Here is a 20,019-nt window from a genome sequence, read left to right on the forward strand (position 1 = left end):
TAACATTGTAAGTTGCTTTGGAGAAAAGCATCAACTAATTGAGTAAATGTACAATTATTCGTAAGGAGAACATCAACAATGACATTACACTGGTACCTGCCTATAGAATTAGCGGAGCGTACAGTTATGTTTAAACAGAGAACTACAGCAAAAGCAGCACATGGCTGCCTGCGCACAGGAGCGGTAGGAGATGAGACACGAAGGTGATTGGGACAAGATGTACTGCAAATTTCTGGAGTGGATGGGAGATCCAGTCCCTCGCAGTCCCTGGTTGAAGGAGCTCCAGCTGCGATACGCACACCAGGGAGGGAGGAGGAGACAACTTTATTAGTTAATGGCACTCGACGTGAGCACTGGTTTGAAGGCTCCGACTCGCCCCGCTCCTGGTTGCTGCTCGCCGATTCCCTCGCATGTCCGCCGCCTCCTTTCATCCCCGGTGCTAAGTGATCCCCGGAGAGCCTCTGTGATGTAGCGCCTTTTCCGCCTTCAAAGGGGGCGCCCCGCCAGGCCGACGTCTCCTCGCCGGATGCGGGCCGCCGCTCGCTCTCCGACGATCTGAGACGCCATCCCGGCGTGGCGATGGGATCGTGACTTCATACTTGCGTTTTCTTGCCGTTTTCACAAGCGGCTCTCCATGGAGCCGAACGGAGACGTTTACGGATGAGCTGTAGGCCTGAAAGGGGCAACAAGGCAGCGCATCGGTTGAGTGTTTTCACGATCGGTTTACGTTTATCTCACACTCTTCGCCAAAGCGACTTACAGTGTTAAGCTGCTCACCGTGATTTACCCATTTATACAGCTGGGTAATTTTTACTCTTGACCAAGGGTGGTACAGGTGGGATCTAGGTGGGATTCAAACCTGTGACTCCAGAGGGGGGTGCGTCCATTGCCACCGTGACTGAGTCCATCCACCTTCAAGTGCTACCCGTCCACTTTGTTACAGTTTTATTTAGGATTTTTTCCATACGAATAAAGCAGAACAGCAACAAACATTTGCTACTTTATGTGATGCTTTTCTCCAAAGCTGGGTAATTTTACTGGAGCAATTTAGGGTAAGTCCCTTGCTCATGGGTACTGTAGTTGGAGGTGGGGTTCAAACCTGCAACCTTTGGGTCCATCACCGCTACACGATCTGCCCGCACACATCGAAATTCCCCAGATTTGGTTTTTTCGATGGAGCCGGTCTGCTCGCGATGCGTCCAACCAGGACAACCTCGGCCTCGTCGCTTGTGCTCCCGGTGACAGTTCTGGTTTGATTTGATCCCACATCCATCTGTTTGTTTTCCTGCCTGTCTAGAGTGTCCACGGTTCAGGGAGTCCATTGCATTCCTGTCCAGCTTCTTCTATGTTCAGCTTCCACAGCCATTAACACAGTAAATGTACGTTATGTTTTAACGGAAACGTGTGGTATTGTTGCCTGCGGTAAAGGGGGGTCCTCAGGCACCTGGTACCGCTGGACTTGATACTGAACAAATGACTTTGAATTATGTGGTACAAATGTCTAACACTCATGTCTTGCCTTTATATCTGGTAACAGTAGAGTGGAAATTTGATCGAAGTACAAATCCGTGCTTGTGGAGTTTTCGTGTTTTTCACGTGTGGGTTTCCTCACACAGTCCAAGGACATGTGTTTCAGGTAACCAGAATCCAAATTGCCCTGTGTGTGTGAGAGAGAGAGAGAGAGAGAGAGAGAGACCGCCTTGAGATTAGTTTCCTGTCCATGGCATACCCCGCATCGGTCCCAGTGCTTCTTTGATAGACTCCGGACAGTTATTGGTGATGGATGGATGGATGGATGGATTGATCGATCGACCAGTCGATCAATGATGGAGGAATAAATGTATGATGGATAGCTCAATCAATCAAAGAATTAAATAATTACTGATGGGTGGATGGATGAATTAATTGATGTATGGGGGGGGTAGAGGTTTGGACGGCTGGAGGGATGGGCTCCTGTTTGTCCCTAGAAGGTAATTCCTTTCCTCGCCACAAGGTGGAAGCAGTGAGCCTGTGGTGAGTTTGTGCGGGAGCCGGAATACCGGAAGAAGGGGAGGCGGAGGGGGAGGGTGAGGAGGTGCGCTGGAGAGGCTGGGAAAGAGGCTGAGACATCGGTGTGGGAAAGTCGCACGGCGGGTTGTGCGACCGAGTTGTGGTTCGTAGGAAATGGGTTCGAACTGAGCAGCAGCAGCAGGAGGAGAAAGAAAGCGCGTTGGGATTATCCGTACCGAACACTAAACGGCTGCTTTTTTTTTATTCCTTTCCTTTTTAAAAGCGAATAACGAAACACACGTTCCGTTCCCTCGAGTCCGCCGCGGAATCGCTATAGAAACAAGCGTTTGTTTCGCGGGAAGCGCCGGTGTACGGACTGACTGCCCGCCCGGCTCGCGCCGCCTTTCTTCGCGTGCTCGGCTGTCGCGCTGTCCTCGAGCACTTCTTTAAAGTTACAGGTATACATTTTTTTTTTTTTTTTTTGTAGCGTGAACTCGGCGCGACCATGGAGGCGCTATCAGGAGAGACTCGAAGACGCGGCGGCGACTCCAGAAACTCCTCAACCGCCGGGCTGTTCGCGGTTGGATTGCTCTGCGCACAAGGTAAAGGAGCGGAGAAAGAAACGAGAATGGGCAAGGAGGGGGGTGAGGTACCTGGAGCGGGCGGTGTGTGTGTGTTCGTTCGTTCGTTGGTTCGACGTGTGGCTCTACCCGGGCAGCAACCGCCCCCAAAAAAAAAAAAATCGGGCACCGCGAGGAGTTCTGGAGGAAAAACTGGGGATACCGTTTTACCACAGTGTGAAGTTTTTTTTTACCATGATCTTACACGACAGAACGCCTCAGTGTGAGAGAGATTGGGGGGGGCTGACGGGCTCGAGGCGGGACTGTGTCTGAGGCAGCGCGAGGGACACTGAGGTCGCGCCGCTGATAACGAGCGATAAGATGAAAAACACCGCAAAAAAGCGATAAGATGGGGGGGGAGAAACACCGCTGCATTAAAAGCTACCTGGAGTGGAGGGGTGTACTACTCATACTTTCCGTCACTGGCAGCAGCAGGAGCTGATTTTGTTACCTCAGAAAGATTTCAGCGGATGCAGAGAAACCCGTTTTACCAAGTTTTCCTTCCTTCCTCACTGTGTCCGTATATTTCCTTACTTCATTTGCGGGGGTCCTCCGTACTACTTCTGTTATTACTTCTTGTATATAAAGCGTATCTCTCTCACTCTCACACTACAGTCCTTTCGTGGAATCAGTGCCGCGGCAGAGCATGCGGTGAACGGTCTCGAGACGTTTACCATGGTTTACCGCAAATACGCGCGTGCGGGTGGGGAAAAGCATCCGCGAAAAGAAGAGTAAATGAGGGTTATGTGAAGGCAGTGTAGTTGGGAGTTAAGTGTTGTGGTAAAATCCACTGCACACATCCTAGCCAACTGGGTTGACCGTACTTGACCGTCGCCGTGGGTCGGTCAGGCCACATGTTGGCTGTTGGCTCTGGGGTGGATGGGTTTCGCTCAGAAGTGATGGCTGATAAGCTCACGCTCGGGTTTGTGGGAGCCGTGCCCTGTAACATCTGGTCTTTTCGTGGTGAAATTGAGGACTGCGAGGCTTCCGCTCCAGCGACTCCTGGGCTGCGCAGGTGAGACGTCTTCGCCGAAACGTTCCCTTTGATCGGAAATTGGGTGCGACGGCGAAAACTAGGACCGCTGGGGAGGTCGAGGAGTGACGAGACAGTCTGGCCCGATTGCTCAAGTGACAGGAGACTTAAATCGGGGTCCGAGCTGCTTTGCGTAGATCCCGGCGGTGGCTTCGTGTCTCCAGGGAGATGTCGGCCCTGGGCGAAGCCCCGCTCCCCTGTGCAGGGGAAGGAGAACGAACACACACACACACACCCACCTTCTGAACCGCTTGTCCCATACGGGGTCGCGGGGAACCGGAGCCTACCCAGCAACACGGGGCATAAGGCCCGAGAGGGAGGGGACACACCCAGGACGGGATGCCAGTCCGTTGCAAGGCACCCCAAGTGGGACTCGAACCCCGGACCCACCGGAGAGGAGAACCCGGTCCAACCCACTGCGCCACCACACGCCACATTTATTCATTTGCCTGATGCTGTTTTCCAAAGCAACTTAGAACATTATGGTTACAATTATTACAACCTTACAATTATTCACCCATTTATACAGCTGGGTAGTTTTACTAGAGCAATTTAGGGTAAATACCTTGCTCAAGGGTACTACAGCCAGAGATGGGATTGAACCTGTGACCTTTGGGTCCAAAGGCAGTAGCGCTACCAGTCTGTTCAAGTGGCACCGAGTAAGTGAGATGTTGCACGTTGACTTCTGACTACCTGAAGGCTTTATTTTTCCTTGGCGGATATGTGAACCCTGCTTTTTTTTTAACGGGTGTTTCTTTCCATAGAGTTGGTGTTGAAATATAATAAAACGGTACTCTTGTGTCTCCGCAGATCTAATCGGGGAGACTGTTAGCTTTATTTAGAACTGAGGCAATAAGAGTGGATTTTAAATTGAGTGGCTAGACCAAATGCCGTTGGTTTCTCAGCACGACCCTTCATGGAAATGATTTTTTTTCACCTTCCCTTACCCAGTTGTATTTTCCACACTTAATATTATTTGGCAGAGATTTTAAAAATTTAAATGGTATTCCTCTGTAGTTTTTCCCCATCGGAAATCTAGAATGACACACAGATTAAGCGTATATGGGTTGTGCTTTTTCACTTTTTCCTGCTGCCATCTGGTACCTCAAAAGCTTCTCTTTAATGCTTGGTACACGTAGCTATGTATGCATGGACCTACTATTTGACAGATTCTTTTTTGGACTAATAAAAGGACATGACTATAATGAAGACCAGCGGGGTCTTCGCTGCTTCATGAGCTGCTGTTATAATCATTGAGATTATCCAGACTGGCCAGATGTCTGTCTGCCTTCAGAGCAGAGAGGAAGGGAGTGTCATCAGTATCGGAAATCCATTTCACGACAAGTGTTTCAAATGGTGGGTTTTCACGGAAATGGTCCGCCATCGTGGACAGTCTAGAGCTGAGTGTTGGGCTGGATTCTGTTGTCTTGCCCAACATGCCGAACCCCCTTGTCTGGTACCTCAGTGCTGCCTTTCGTTTCTTGAATGACCACCTTATTAATACTTTTTCTCAGTGTTGTCTTGCTCACATTCATGAAGCTGATGTCATAGATCACTTAATTTTCTTTTTCTCTTGGTGCGGCATCATGGATCACACCCCCCCCAGGGTGTCAAACAAAGGAGGGTGGGATCGATGATTCATCTTCATCTGATTAGATTCTTTTACATGGACGCAAACTAAAACAGTATGATTGGATGGGTTTGTTTTTCAGTCTCTTTCACTGTGTCTCCTGCTTTTCAGGTGTGGACCTTCGCTGATACTGCTGTCCTATCACCTGCTTCATATTTTGTGCTTTTTTTTTCCACTCCAGTTTTGTTTGGTCTTATTTTTTGTTCTCTTCATGCTCTAAAACAAAACTGACAAGGGAAGAAGCCTTCTTTGAATAGCATAAACTGCTGCAGGAATGCAGTTTCTCCATGGGTTCATTGATTTTATAAATCTGAGGATATTCAATTTCGTGACATTCCATGGCTGAGCACCAAATATCTTTGGCTCTAGTGAAAAGGGAAGTTCTTCACTGCAGATGTGAAATGGGGCGATCATAAATGTAACTTTAGTTTTTCACTGCAACATCCTATTTTAAGATGAAATGGCAGACAACACGTAAGTTGGGAGGATTTATTCAGCATGACACCGTCGTGGATACAGCGCTCTCGGCCATCTGTCACCGTGAAAGCTTGCAAGGTGGCAGCTGCTTCACTTGCCCAGGCTGCTATCCCAGTCACCGCTGGCCTGGAGTAAACATTTATGTCACAGCAGTGTGTATGCTCTAGTTAAAGGGCTTCCAGTACCACCTGTGGAATAGAGACCTCTGTCACTGATGTATTATGTCTTTTTTTTTTTTTTTTTTTTTTTTTTTTTTCTCCTTCTATGTACCTGCCAGGAGCTCACTGGATGAGAAGTTTCGGATACAGGCATTCAAGATTATTTGTTTACTTATGGGACTGGTGCTTGATGTGGTCTCTATTTGGGCTCCTTCCAGTTAGACCCATCCAGTCCAATATATTCGCATGCTTAGAGGTTTGGCACCCCCCACAATCATATGATACTACTTGTTATAGATTTTGTGGAATTGGCGCATATACCCTGGTAAATTTAGCTATTAAAGATTTTGTTGCACGGAAGCTAAATGCAGGATGACAAATGTTTCAGAAGCTGTGTGATCTTTTTGATGAGGTTAAGGTGAGTTGGGGTACCAGTTAAGCAGAAAAGGTACTGAACTCTTTGGGTTTACTGAAATTTTTGGAGTGGCCAGAATTTAATGGCTTATTCAGCTATTTTTGCCTCTATGAAGGATAGAGGGCTGTTTGCTCAGCAGTGAGAATGGAAGATGACACCTAGAGATGTCGGCTTGCGCTTTTTTACTCAGGAGGCAAGGGAGGGGAATGGTTACCCATTCAGGACCTCCACATGCCACAGACTGTTTGTGCTTTAGCTGGGTTGAGTTGTCTCCCTGTTTTATGCTGAGAGTTACATTTGGGATTGTTTGTACTGACAAGGTCATTTTAAGGGAAAACTGACTGAGCGAAGGTGCAATCCACTGCTCTGTACTCACCTGCCACCCCTGTTGCCTGGCACCCAGCCCCTGGGGGCGGGGGGTTGTGTGCTCCATGTTGGCTCCTGCATTCCAGCACCTGCCCTCCTATTGGCTCCATTGCTTGCAGTCTGCTGCCCAGTCTGTAGTCTTACTGCAGCTCCCCAGGGAATGGTCTGGACATACTTTGGGAAAGAGGCCCACCTGTCAAGAAGCCAACTGCTTTCCAACACCACTGGTTTCAGTGCATGCCAAGGCAAAGGTGGAAAAAGAAGAAAGCACTTGGCTTTTTGCCGTTTGCCTCAGCTCTGTTGGTCATTTTTGTGTCTATGCACTGACCTTTGTGGCATATGACAAACCCTTTGCATTTGCCCTTCTGATAGTGTGTAGAGGCAAACTGTCTTGTTGGGCTGTTCCTCGATGTCTTTGGAGAACTAATGTATGAAGAAACCCCCTCAGCTTCTATTTCCCAGCTGCATGTAAATCATATGGGGAGCACTGGCCCAAAAAGCCATCACTGAATATTTCCTCCCCCTCCTCCAGCCTGGCGAGAGCAGACTACCATCTAATGCAACGTGGCAGATTAATTCCTCTCCAATGTCTGTCCTAATAAGATCTAGGGAACTGGGTTTTGGCGTGCCTGACCAGGGTTGGCAAGGCCCGGAGAGGCACATTCCTGTTCCTGAGCCATGCTCCCCTGTCCCAAACAGTTTCCTCTCAGGGCTTACCTGGGACTAGGCCAGTGCAACCTGAAATCTGCAGCCACGGACCCAGTATAGCTTCATTATAACCCTGTCAATGAGCCAACTGGTCACGTGCACTTCCATCTGCTCTGTGAATCTTGCCAGATTTTCTTCCTTTTGGCATTTTTCCTCCACCAAGGGTTGTTTATTTACTTTAAGAGTGTAAATGTACTTTTAAATAAGTTGGCTGTGAAATGCAGCTGCATTCCAGGTGTCAGATGCATTATCATGAAAAATGAAGAACTTTTATTTTGCAATACTGGCAGTTGGTTGGGAACAGCTTTAACACAAGGTATTTTATTTTAACTACAATATGGAGCAAGAATTACTTGTTTTCATGTGGCGGGGGGAGTAAATTGACTGGGATTAGTGGCGGAGTGGAGATTTGCTGAGTCAGGTTTGTAGAGAGATGAGCCTGAAGAGGCTCAAGATGCACACATGCTTCCTGTTTTGCCCCTGTTAGAATCAACTGCCTAATCCAAGATTAGCATTTGAGATTTTTATTTATGTTACAAAAAATGGTATAGACATCCTCCTTCTGCTCAACTTCTCAAGCCCCTTGAGTCTCCTGTGGGTTTGCTCCCGGAGCTGGTGTTCAGAGAGCCTCTCCTACTCTGGAAAAACCCTGTTTTAGTGTTCTTGGCATCTTGCCTAAAGGTGCAGTGCATTGTCATTCTGATGAAAACACATGGTATGCCATCCTAATTAGACATCTCCTCATCAGTAGGTGGGGCATTATGATGGTAGTAGTGGTACTTGCTCAACTCCAGCACATAGAAGAAAGTGAGATGCATTTTTCTCAACACAGTAGGATGTCGGAGCAGCTCATCTCCATCAGGACTCCCAGGAGAAGGTAGGGCTCATTCAACTTCTGTGTTTTTAAATAAATCAGAGCCCCCACCCAGCATTATCTGATATCAGTGGGTAGTAATTATAGCAACCAAGAGTGGATTTTGCTGAGCGTGAATAATCTCTGGTGCAGATTGACTGCTTTAATCACTTTAATTAAACAAGCTGACCTCATCCCTTGTTGTCACCCATGTTTTTTTCTGCTTTGCTGCCTCTCGACTCGCCTCGCCTCACTGTATTTTCAGCAACCACACGATGCTCAATTAGATTTGTCCTGATAGCCAGTATAGGTTGGAGGGGTTAATGGTATAAACGGATTGCACTGCCACTTCTCAATTAGGAACTAATGCTCACAACCTGATCTGTGCTGAAATGACTGTCAGTAATTAAAGTCAGCGGTATTGAGTCGTTTCTCACAGCTTTGGCCCTGGAATTTTTTTTTCTTCTCCCAGGCAATTTCATTGCCAGCTGCCTCTGGTGAATTTTGACCTTGTGGTTGACAGCTAAGGTTTTAGTGTATAACGGAAAAATATTCTGTTGCCGTTTTCCTAAGTTACATATAACAAACGGCATGTCATAAGGACATTGTGAATATATCAGATTACTTCTATGTGTATGATCTCTGGCTCAACAAGTTGTCATGACATCCATATTGCATTGTTAAATGTCTTTGTTCTTTGCTGTAACTGCTCCAGGTGCTGTTGGGTTAAAGTTTGCAGAGCTACGCTTGGCCAGTAAATGGATTGGTGCTGCTAAATCCATCGGGTGCCTCCAGCGAGACAAGATTAATACAGAGGAATGTCTCTGCCTCTCCTTGCTGCTGTTATGATGGATAATGGATTTCTCTTTGCTGTTGCAGGTGGCCTACTCTTTGATCAGGAGTACGGATGCTTGTCTCCATCTCAGAAAATGCCGCTGATGATGGGTGCGATCACCCGTTCATTGTTAAAGTGGCTTTTTTTGGACAGTTTTGAGAAATCATTGACACACACCCTCAGGTAGAATGCAGCCTGGTTCCCTTGTTGTCAGTGCATAGGACATCCATTGGTGAATAGTACCAGAAAAGCAGATGATGTCCCCTGCTGCATATCGGAAACTCATGGAGGCTTATATCCGCAGCTGTTGCTCCTTTTTAACGTTTGGCCGTCTTCAGACGGCTCCTGTTTGGGGTTGCCTGGGGGTATTCCCCACGCGAGCATGAAGAGGAGTGGAAATTCCATCTTCCTGGAATAAATGTGGCTCTTCGGTGCCAAATCTGTTTCTTGCAACAGTTGGCATGCTATAGAGGAATTGAGTCTTGAGCTGGAGGGAGATGGGAAATCTGACTATAAATGCTACCAGTTTCTGTTTTAAGTTGAAGCTCTCTGTTTAGATTTCTTTAAGGAAAAGTTTTACTTGCTGCTGGTATGTTAGCTGAGGCCCAGCAGCACTGCTACTTGTAGATGCCCTGTTGTCAGGTTGCTGCTCAGTCTTTAAAGAGTCCTTTTTCTAAAGCTTATGTTGTCTGTCCTCTGGAATTCTTCTGCGCTTGGCAGCACCAGCACTTTGGGGTACGAGGCCATGCGCCTCTCCGCTGTTTTTCTCCACTTATCTATGCATATCCAGCCATGTTGTGATGTACGTAGAGGAATTAATATTAATTCCTCTTTTTCCCCTGTCTTTTCCGATATCAAGCTGGTAGGCAAGCGTCAGTTATTGCCTCCATGCTGTGAATTCTAACTAGGATGCATCTTGGAGCTTTCTTCCACAGATTGCTGCATGCTTCAGTGAGTTTGAATTAAATTATGCGGGCTGACCTCAGATGAAACGCCACATGTGGTCTGAGTGGACATCAGCCCATGCAATCATATATGGCTGTTTTGAAAGGCCTGAACACACTCTCCATGATGCATTGCACATGAGCACAATCAGCTGTTTATTTTTAGCTGGGTGACAAGTGTCCATGACTGGTGGTGGTGGTGGGGTGTCTCCTTGTCAATCTCGAACTCAACACACCAGCAGATCGTGTTGATGTGCTTGGAGCTGTGCAATATGTAGTCCGTTCTTTCATTCCTTCCCACCTCTTTCCATAGCAGTCATCTGTTTGTTAGTGTAAGATTTAGGGGGTGGGGAGAAGTGGCATAGCCCCAGGTGTGGCCAGGGTTTAGGCAGTTAAATTCAGGAAATCCACACCTACAACAAAGTGCCAAACTCTTGATATTTCCTTTGCAGTTCTTAATGAAATGGACAAGGGTTGCTTTGTCCAATCATTGTTCTAATGGTCCAGGCCACTTGTATCAACAGCGGCTCTAACCCAAAAGGGCGAAAGTTTCTACACCAGGACTTCACGCTCTTTTAAAATTCACATTTTTGGCTCAAGCTCTGCAGACTGCTGTCAAAGATTCCCAGGCTTATGCCGTGCTTGGTTGGTTTTAGGCCTTTTATCACAGCAGGAGGATGAAACTGTAAACTTGTCAGAATTCCTTCCTTAAATAGCTATCCCACGAACAGCCCAGCAGCACTGGTCAATTCATAGATCCCTGACAGACCTTTGAGGAGAACAAGGGAAGGTGCTTGTCCCTGTTCACAAGAACTGGTGGGTCATGAACAGTTTAAATGCCAGCGGTGGTCTTAGCCCTTTTTTGGGGTCATTATCTAGTCTCCGAATTTGAATGACGTCTTCTGAGAATGACAGCTCTTACCATAATTATGCACGACTTGCATGATGCTTTTCTCCAAAGTGACTTAAAATGTTGAGCTGTTTACAACTACTTACCCATTTATATAACTGGGTTTTTTTTTTTTTTTTTTTTTAACCACAGCAATTTAGGGTAAGTACCTTGCTCGGGGGTATCACAACTGGAGGTGAGGCTCAAACCTGCAACTTCTGGGTCCAGAGGCAGCATCCCTAACCACTATGGTGCCAGCTGTCACGCTGTGTACCAGTAGTCGGACAGAGATGGAGTGGATTTTTATAATCATTTAAGTGTAAGCCATTGCAAATGCAGTTAAAGCAGTTCAATTTAACTCTTTAGCAGGGAACAGTTGAAGTTGTTTCTGCAGTTGAAGGTTTGACACCCATTGTTTTTTGCCATAAATGCAGTTTTTTAAATTAATGAAGTCTTTTGGGAAATATTTAAGTCTCCAAAAATTCTTGGCGAGCTACAGTTTGTGGAACTCAAGAGTGTATTCTTTCACAGCTTGTTTTTTACCACAAAATGTTTGGTTGCTTGACTTCCCAACTTTTTGCCTTTGGCTACTAGAGGGAACCCAACCCAGCAGCCATGAGCTCCAATTGACACACTCAACTTCCCTCATTCCATTGGGGAGGGGGGAGGAATAAAGAAAAATCCATACCATTTTGACTTGCTCCATGCGATCAAGGCATTGAACCTTAGACTTTTTCCCCCTGCTCCAGAAATCATTGAAATGTGGCAGTATGTCAGCTGTATGGTGAAATATTTTACATGGTGTCATAATCAATCCTTGGGTCCTTCACTGTCCAAACAGTACTTGGCTTTTACCTGGACTGATAATGTTTGGGTTATGATGGATTGCCTGACCTGCTTTCTCTAATATCAGCTCTGCTGCTCCTTTTATGCACCTTGTCTTCCCTAAAGACATTCAACAATCCCCCACTTTGCTTAAGATATGGGTTCTTTTCAAACATCTGCTGCAGCACCTTGGGCTCAAGGATGCAGAAGAAAATTCAGGCTTGCTCGTCTATGCTCTGAGAATGACCCTTTCTAGGATGGATACGGAGTTATGTTACTTCTACTCTGTTGGATATTCAAGTAGGTGTTGGGGGCTGTTGGGTGTTTAAGGCAGCTGGCGGCTTTGGGTGAGGCTTCTATGTCCGCAGCGACCAGCTGTGGATGAATGAGCCAAGGTTAGGGTGAGGGTGCGCTGTTCAGGGCTCAGGTTTCCCCACAGATGGCCTTTGTAAAGAGAACCGTGAAAGTGAGCCCTTTGCGTTCCATCGCTGGAAAGCACGCTAACCTGCATGGATTACTGTGGACCAGAATGGTCGCTTGGAGAGGATTATGGGGCGGTGCTGGGTGTTCAGTGTCAGTGTGAACACAACAGTCCACTTTACCACAGTGAGGACAGCAGAGGTTGGTATATCTTGGTAGAGCTCACTTCTCTTCTTCAATTCTGTTATATTCCTTGACAAAAATATGAAACTATAATCAGCATTACAATCTTTGAAGCTCTGTTGAATCTTTATGGTGTTGCTACAGTTGCTCAGGCACTCCCTGCTCCTCCCTAGGGTTGAGAGCAAACAAAACTGAGGACCCCCCTGGTGGACACGCATTCCTGGGATGTGACAAGCCTTTGTTTCTAAACTTGGACCCCCTTAGGCCATGTCCAAACCCCCACGTGGTCTGGTGGGGGCTTGTAGCCAGGCTCTGTGCCTTGGGTTGGCTAGCACGTAACCTGGAGAGCTTGGGAGGGCATGATTTGTCGCTCCTGGCCACTGCCAGATCTGTCTGGGAAGCGAGAAGACACCAACAGCCTTGGTGCCCCGTGTTTATTTTAGGACATACTTCAGTGTTTCATTCATCATGGTGGCTCCCTTATTGCTCCTGATTGAGAATTCTCCCATATTCTACTCAAATCCACCATCCCCAGGAGTTTCTCACTGCATTGTTCTCTTCCTTGTCTCGAATGATGCTACAGCGTGAGGATGTCGGAATGGGGGCATAACGCGAGCTCCACTCTAAGGTAATGAATCTGTCCTGTTGCTTTGGGCCTTGTGTTAATTGACATACTTAAACAAATTACTTATTCAGTAAGAGGCCCCTGCTGTCAGAGTGATGCCTTCTGGAATCTTCCATGCGCAAATTCAGCTTTGCCCTGTATTACATGAAAGGGTATGGAAAATCCCTTTCATATTGGATAGACTATATCCTTAATCCAGAGTACTGGCTGCCTAACGGGCCTTTCGACTCCTGTCCACTTGGAATTTGTTGATTAATGTTTCTAAGTTGAGTAATTGATTTTTAAATTCTAGTGAACAGCATATGTAATTGTGTTCAGTCCTATTTGAAGCACATCGTACCTTATGTAGAAGGAACCGTGTACTGATGGGTTTCAAACTGAAGGTCTAAGAGTGAGTGCAGTACTGTGTGGAATGTGTGTTTCCAGTCTGGGTCTTGTGTTCTGCTGGTTAATGTGCTAGAATCTTCTGATGTGCTAGGGCAGACACTTCTTGAAGACCCAGTTGAGAGAACAAGTGGTTCTTGTTAGAAATAAGATCAGAATGAGGCAGTAATTAAATTGCAGCCCATATGCTTTTCATTTAGTTCAGGTTTTAAAGCTGCTTTTTTGTTCATTGCCAAATACCTTGCATGAGAAAAACAATGTGCTTTTCACATTTTGTGGAATTTTTTTTCATGCCCCCTCTCCTAAACAACTATCGACATGAGATTCATAATTGTCTTGATTTATGCCCTTAACTTCAACGTTCCTTAATTGGAAAAACTTGCTTAATTTGCATTGGAGCCACTGTGACTGCCTTGTCTCCAGGCTGGAGGAGATGGAGATGCTCGATCTAATACCCATGAGGATGCAGATAATTTGGTGAAATGGGACCATGTGGCTGTGTCCACACTGCTTCTGTGGTTCCTGAAGACAGGGGTACTATAGAACTGGTTTTGTTCACCAGTGCCCTGTGTGATCATTGGTGCTATGGTTTGGGGCCCAACTAAATTTTGAAGCTGGGGCCTCAACCTCCTCTTAGGAGGTTTGCTGGTGTGCAAAGCCAGTGATGACTTCTAGGCAATGGAGTGACTTTCTTGCTCTATCCACTCAACAGGCCCATGTGGGGTTGGAAAACTACTTGTATCTCTTATTAACCGCCCCCCCCCCCCCACTGAGCAGGTTCCTTGTGATCTCATGCTTAAACCAGAATTTCATGTTAAGGCCCCATTGCCGTCATCAACATCCAGTCGCTCTTTGAAGAGGGGGAGTAAACTCTTCTTGTTTGCTGAAAATCGCGGCATTCTTCAGTGTGCTGCGAGAGTCGTTTTTATGACGGTTAATGGGGTATAATGTTGTTTTCCTGCCCTCGTGGGACTTGAGGCCTGGCATCTAGGGGTGATGAGCTCTGGAAACTGGCTTCTTGGCAGTGGAGGTGAGGAGACAACAGCTGAAGTGTGCTGAGGTGTTTGGTCTTGCTTCAGTGAAAAATATGCATTCTGGAAATATGGAAACAGAACTTTTTTTTTTTTATTATTATTATTAAATTCCCTTTTTTCTGTCCAGGCTGCAGATTTCAATTCTGCTGGATTTTAGGTAGGTGAGTCTTTTCCTGAAGTAGAGTTGTGTTTGGAGCTGTAGGAGGGCAGAAGGGCAGCTATGTTTACCCTACTCACCCACACATTTGGCTCTTGGAGTGGGAAGGAGGCCTGGCACTGTTAGTAGCAGCAGTGGGACAGTAGAGGCATTGATTTGATGGGCGAAGGATGCAGTGACGCCTCGTGAAAGATTCATGGTGGTGGGACAGTGTCACCTCTGCTTCAGAGGATTCTTTAGCCTTACCCCATGCTGGCCTGGTGCCTCCACAGTGGAAGGAGACTTAGCCAAAGCAGCAGAGTAATAGATGTGCTGCTTCAAGAGGCTGCTGCCTTTCATTTACTGTTCTACACTCCCCCACACACAACTTCTCATCTATGGGTTCTCCACATCTCTGTTCATCAGTGCCAAGGTTGGCAGAAAAATTGACTCTGCTGTGTAGTAAGGGAACTTCAGTCTTTTTAATCTGCGTTTTGCCACTGTCTTGTCCTTTTTCATCCTGTTTTATTGCAAGCTTTCTTTAAATGGGAGGGGGAAGCCAAAATCTTTCCCGCAGTGTCATAACAGGAAATACTGCATGCAAACCTCACTCTTAATCTGACCCTGTACAGTTGATGCATCAACAGAATGCATTTTTTTCTTCCCCTTAGCCATTTGTCCTACTGCTGGTATTTCTCCTTTCATTTAGAGTACTTGAGTGTTACAACTTTGCGGCCTGCCTTCCTGTTTGTCAAACATGATCCTGGTTAACAAGAGAAAACAAATGGGGGATTATATGAGCAAACATGCTTTATAGTGGTTGGGTTGATAAACTGTACATCCTATTTTAATTTGCTTATTTACTCTTCTTTCCTCATCCCTTAATTTAAGGTTAAACTCAAGTATGTAATTCATCCATGGCAGTTCAAGTAATGATCAGCCAACAAACATTCTCATAAGAGGTTCTTTCTGAATTGAGTGTCTTGGCCTTGTAAAGCCATCATTTGCTGTTGCGGCAGTGGTGGTTGTACATGGTCTGTCGAATCTTGACAAGATCTCATTTAGTGACTGGGGGAAAATGAGCCCCCTGCCCCCACCATGCTGTAATCAAGTTTAATAATGGTGTCCCCCAACATCTGTGTTCCCTTTGGTGGTCACCCCCTATTGGGGAGGACTCTAGTGGTAAGTGAATGGAATCATCTCTCGAGTAACTTGATTGGCTGATGCCTGTGGTCCAGGTGATTTACAATATTAGGAATGTTCTGTAAACCCTCAAATTATTTCTCCATTTAGAATGCTGTAATTCTTATCATTATCTGTGTGCTTTGCTCAAGGATGCTGCAACAAGAGCAAAGGCTGAGTTGGTAACTGTCAGGTTGCGAGGTGATGGTCACCATGGTTATCCTTACAGTGAAAATCTTTTCCCCAACTATAGACTCCTGCTGTTCCTCTCCAGCACTGTGTTCTCCATACCACGGAGATAGCTTGCCTCAGCTTGTAGGGGATGAGCAGATCCACGTGGAGGGCACCGCTGGCCTCCATCAGTTTACATTTTTTGCATTTCATCCTTATGCATGACTATCCTCTAGGTAGACTTACTAGGCTTTTGTGGCAGAACGTTATAAACATTTATGGTCTTCTGTTGTGCGTAAATTCCCTACTCCTGTACCTCTTCGGAGTCATTTCTCGCGGATCGTAGCATATCACGAAAGTCAATCACATTTTTGTGCTTCGGCGTAATTGTCCGTTTCCTTTGTTGCGTCCCTCTGCATTTTATTAGAGGTGCTGTTAATAATGGTGGTTGTTTTGTCTGACTTACCGCTCATGCGTTACATGATCACAGTGGCATTTTCAGTCAGGTGGAAGGGATGACAAGCACTACCTGTGATTCGAGAGCTGACACTACCAGGTGTTTGTTTCGCTGTAACTAAAGGTCTCCAAAGCAGTTGACCCCAGGTCTGCCTTCAGGATCCAAAGGAACTGCTATGTATGGATGTCTTTGCTAATATGACACTGGTGCAGTTTTTTTTTCCTTCTCTCCCCCCATGAAGGTACAAAGTGCTTTAATGATGATGTGCAGCCTGAACACATATATCAAATCTAAACTGTTGGCTGCTGTCCGACTCCCATATTGCTTTGTTCTGACAGGACTTGCGAGTTTGAGTGGATTAGTGGTGCAGCTTTCGCTCTTTTCCGCTTTAATGTGCTCTTACCTGTGAACCATGTGTATTGCTCAGCATGCGAATGCCTTGCTGTGGCCTCTCCATGCTTAGGGCTGGTCTCTGCTGAGCTGCTCTTGACTTCAGTAGCGGTGCGATGTTCATCACACTGATTTATAGCCATGCTTTGCACGTAGACTCGATGTTCACGCAAGGTGCTCCTTTATACATGCTAGTGTCCACGGGGTTGGGAGGGAGGGCTTGTCACCTGTTCTGCCTTATTAGCATGCAGTTATGCAGAGACACACAGACGTGACCGGAAGAAGAAGCTGAGCAACCCCAGTGGCTGGACTTGTTTGACGGGAGAGGGTACAGGGGTCCAAAATGTGATATTTTTGCTTCATTATATGATCACTTCGTTCCCAAACATCCAAACTGCCAAGAAGAATAACAATTATAGAAAGACTGCTTCATCACATAGAGATCTTTGTCATTCAAAGTGACTCATATTTCGCTCTTTTTGAAAGATCAAAAGTACCTAACCAGAGCTTTGATCGCAGACTGTCATGTTCTTCCTTTTTTGTCCTTTTTGGTCCTGGGAATGGCTTGGCTTCCAACTCCCTGGGTCTGATCATAATCTTTTAAAATATCTTATTTTAGTTAAGACAGATTAACAAGAAAAAAATGAGCTTGAACACAACGTGAAAGGCAGAAGCTGAATAAGTTTGTGCTTTGATCCTGTACTGAAGAGCTCCTGTCGCAGCTGGCAGGACTTTCGATGTGCCGAAAGTCCTATTTTTGTGCACCGGGCGTAGAATATGTATCCCATAATGAATCCCCCAAAGGCAGGTCAATACCAGGGCAGCAGTAACGAGCTTAGAATAAGCCACCACCACACCCTTTAGCTGTTCAAATCCTCACAGTGCCACTAGAAACCTGTCACAAGAGGACATGGCTGTGCTTCTCGACATCTTTGGTCACATTCACACCGGCTGTTGGCCAGAAAACTACAGGGCTGCGGATGGAGTCGTACCGTTCTTTCAAATGTGTGGCATCACCTGCTGAAGCCTGTAGCCCACAAAGTGAAAATGAAGGGTGACTTACACACCACGTCAGGTGTTTTTGTGTTGTCTTTTGTTCACCTCTTTGTTCAACATCTAATCAGAACTCAAGGATGGGCAGTTCTTGGAGCCAATGACTAAACTAGGTACCTGGATCCTAGCCAGCATGAATTCATTTGGCCCATCATGCCCCTCTGTGGGTTGTTAAGATTTGGCCTTGTTTGTCAATGGTATCTGTCCAGGGGATGAGGGTTGGTTGTCATGGAAACATTAAACCCCCTAGGACAAATATGACATAACTAGTGTTAAGCGTACTGGCAAGGCAGCGTGTTGCCAAGGGGTATTTTCGAATTCTTGAACTGATGAGGAAATTGTCATCATGCTGGCAATAATTACAAAAACAGGAAACACTGAATGGAATAGTCTGGCAGGTCTTTTTTGGGGGGGCGGTAATGGGATGTGTTAAAGGGAACCAGAGAAGATGATTAAATGCCATTAACAGAGCTGATGAGCTGATCATTAGTGGGGCACAGGTGCTTTGTGGGAGTCCCTGCAAAGGGGATTATTTTTCTTACAATATCATGTTGTAGAGAAGTTCTGCATTTTTATTTTTAACGTAATGCATTTTGTTCAACACATTTGCAGTGTAGTTCTGAAACAGTGGGTCTGTTTTCATTAGAAGTGTAGTAAGTGTTAACTTTGTTTTCCAGCTTCACAGTTTGTGATATGTTAAATCTCAGTGAATTCCCCCCCCCACGTGAAACATGAGATTACTGTGATGTCCAGCCTTTCCGCTGGTGTTGCATGTCTGCCGGGACTATGTGAACAAGAGGGTACAGCTGAGAAGGCAGTGGTGTTGGCTGTCAATTATTGTACGAAATTAACTGTTTGTTTGGTTTGCAGTTCTTTGCACTGAAGTTTTTAAGCGATAGCATTGACGTTGACCTGCGAAAGCCGGTGGCAGGCAAAACTGTTCCTTTGCGTTCAGTTAGGCACACAGGCTGACAATTGAGCAAACAAATAAAAGGGATGCAAACCGAGGCATACTGGTGTATTTTCATCTAGATGGGATGGCTTCCACCAGGTGAGCAGTGAGCTCCTCTCCATCTGGGTGTCAGTAAGACCACCCCAGTGATCTCTCCTGATGACTGGGTTGGATCATCTCTTCCCCTAGGCTGCCATTGCGACACTATGTACCTGCCCAGACATCAGCAGCAGCTCATGGGGAAACCTCAGCTGCCTCGCCCTGGTTCTGATAGCTGGGCATTGGCACTATGCAGGTCTATAATGCAGGCGGTTGCTTTTCACATTTGCCACCCCTACATCAAACCATGGCAGAAAAGTTGACCCTAGATGTCAGGCCAGTGGGCTCATTGCAGTAGGTCTTTCAGCATAAGGCTGTGGTTTAACTGGACCTCCATCGTTGCCACAGGTCCTCTGTTGGTTGGTTTCATCCTCAAGTGTGCTTTCAGTGGAATACAGTCAACGTTTATTGCCTTCCAGCAGGAAATCCCAAAACCCTGAGCTATTTTTGCCAAACTCTTGTAAAATTTGTGCGAATTGCTTGTGCACTAGCTGCTCATTCCCTTTAGGTTCAGCAGAGTGAATCTGAGCATTTCCTTGGATTTTCTGAAATTCGAATAGATCGTCAGGTTCTCGTGCTGAATGGCCGGATTATTTCTTGTTCCCTTTTTATTGACCCTTTAATTCATTCCACATTTGTTAGACCTTATGTGCACAACCAGAGTATTTGGCCATATGCCTAAAGCAAAGCCTCAGTTCAGTCTTTACTGTACTTGCCAGATCCAGCTACAGCTGCTGTGGTTGTCTGTGGTGACCATGAAAATGGCCCCATGTTGCTCTCATCGCCTATGAATGTGGTCTCCTCTCCCCGCTCAAGGCCCGGCTGAGGCCTTGTACACGGGTCTTTCTTGCTACACCCTCTGACTATAGAGAGATGTTCTGCAGATGCTTCCTAGCTGTTCACTTAAACATTTGGTTAGCGGGCATGACTCCTACATGAGGTAAAATCCCACATTCGTGTGGCCTTAAGTTCAGTCCGCATGGTCGGAGCAAGAAATTGGCTTTAATGACAGGTTAGTAATCACTAGGGTGTTCTTATTATTGTGGCCCGTGAACCACTGTGTACGACATTCCTGAACTAGTGAACACAAAGGGACTTTTGTGATTTCGAGGACAGAGGAAGACCCCCCCCCCCCCCGGTCCATACACACATAGTGTGTGCTGTACAGATAGGTTGGTGCCATTTGACTTG

At 46.2% G+C, this 20,019-nt stretch overlaps 1 protein-coding gene across 1 annotated transcript in view; it reads left to right on the forward strand.

Moving 5' to 3' along the window:
• The first annotated feature begins 2,096 nt into the window (after positions 1–2,096).
• Positions 2,097–20,019, forward strand: part of ptk7b (protein tyrosine kinase 7b) — a 57,825-nt gene continuing 39,902 nt past the window's right edge. Inside the window, exon 1 of the mRNA XM_018740112.2 lies at positions 2,097–2,591. Within this exon, the coding sequence (XP_018595628.1) occupies positions 2,495–2,591 (97 nt within the window). The 5' untranslated portion in view covers positions 2,097–2,494. The remainder of the gene's footprint in view (positions 2,592–20,019) is intronic.

The sequence above is a fragment of the Scleropages formosus genome, chromosome 4, assembly GCF_900964775.1.
Source record: "Scleropages formosus chromosome 4, fSclFor1.1, whole genome shotgun sequence".
In the NCBI taxonomy this organism is placed as follows: Eukaryota; Metazoa; Chordata; class Actinopteri; order Osteoglossiformes; family Osteoglossidae; genus Scleropages; species Scleropages formosus.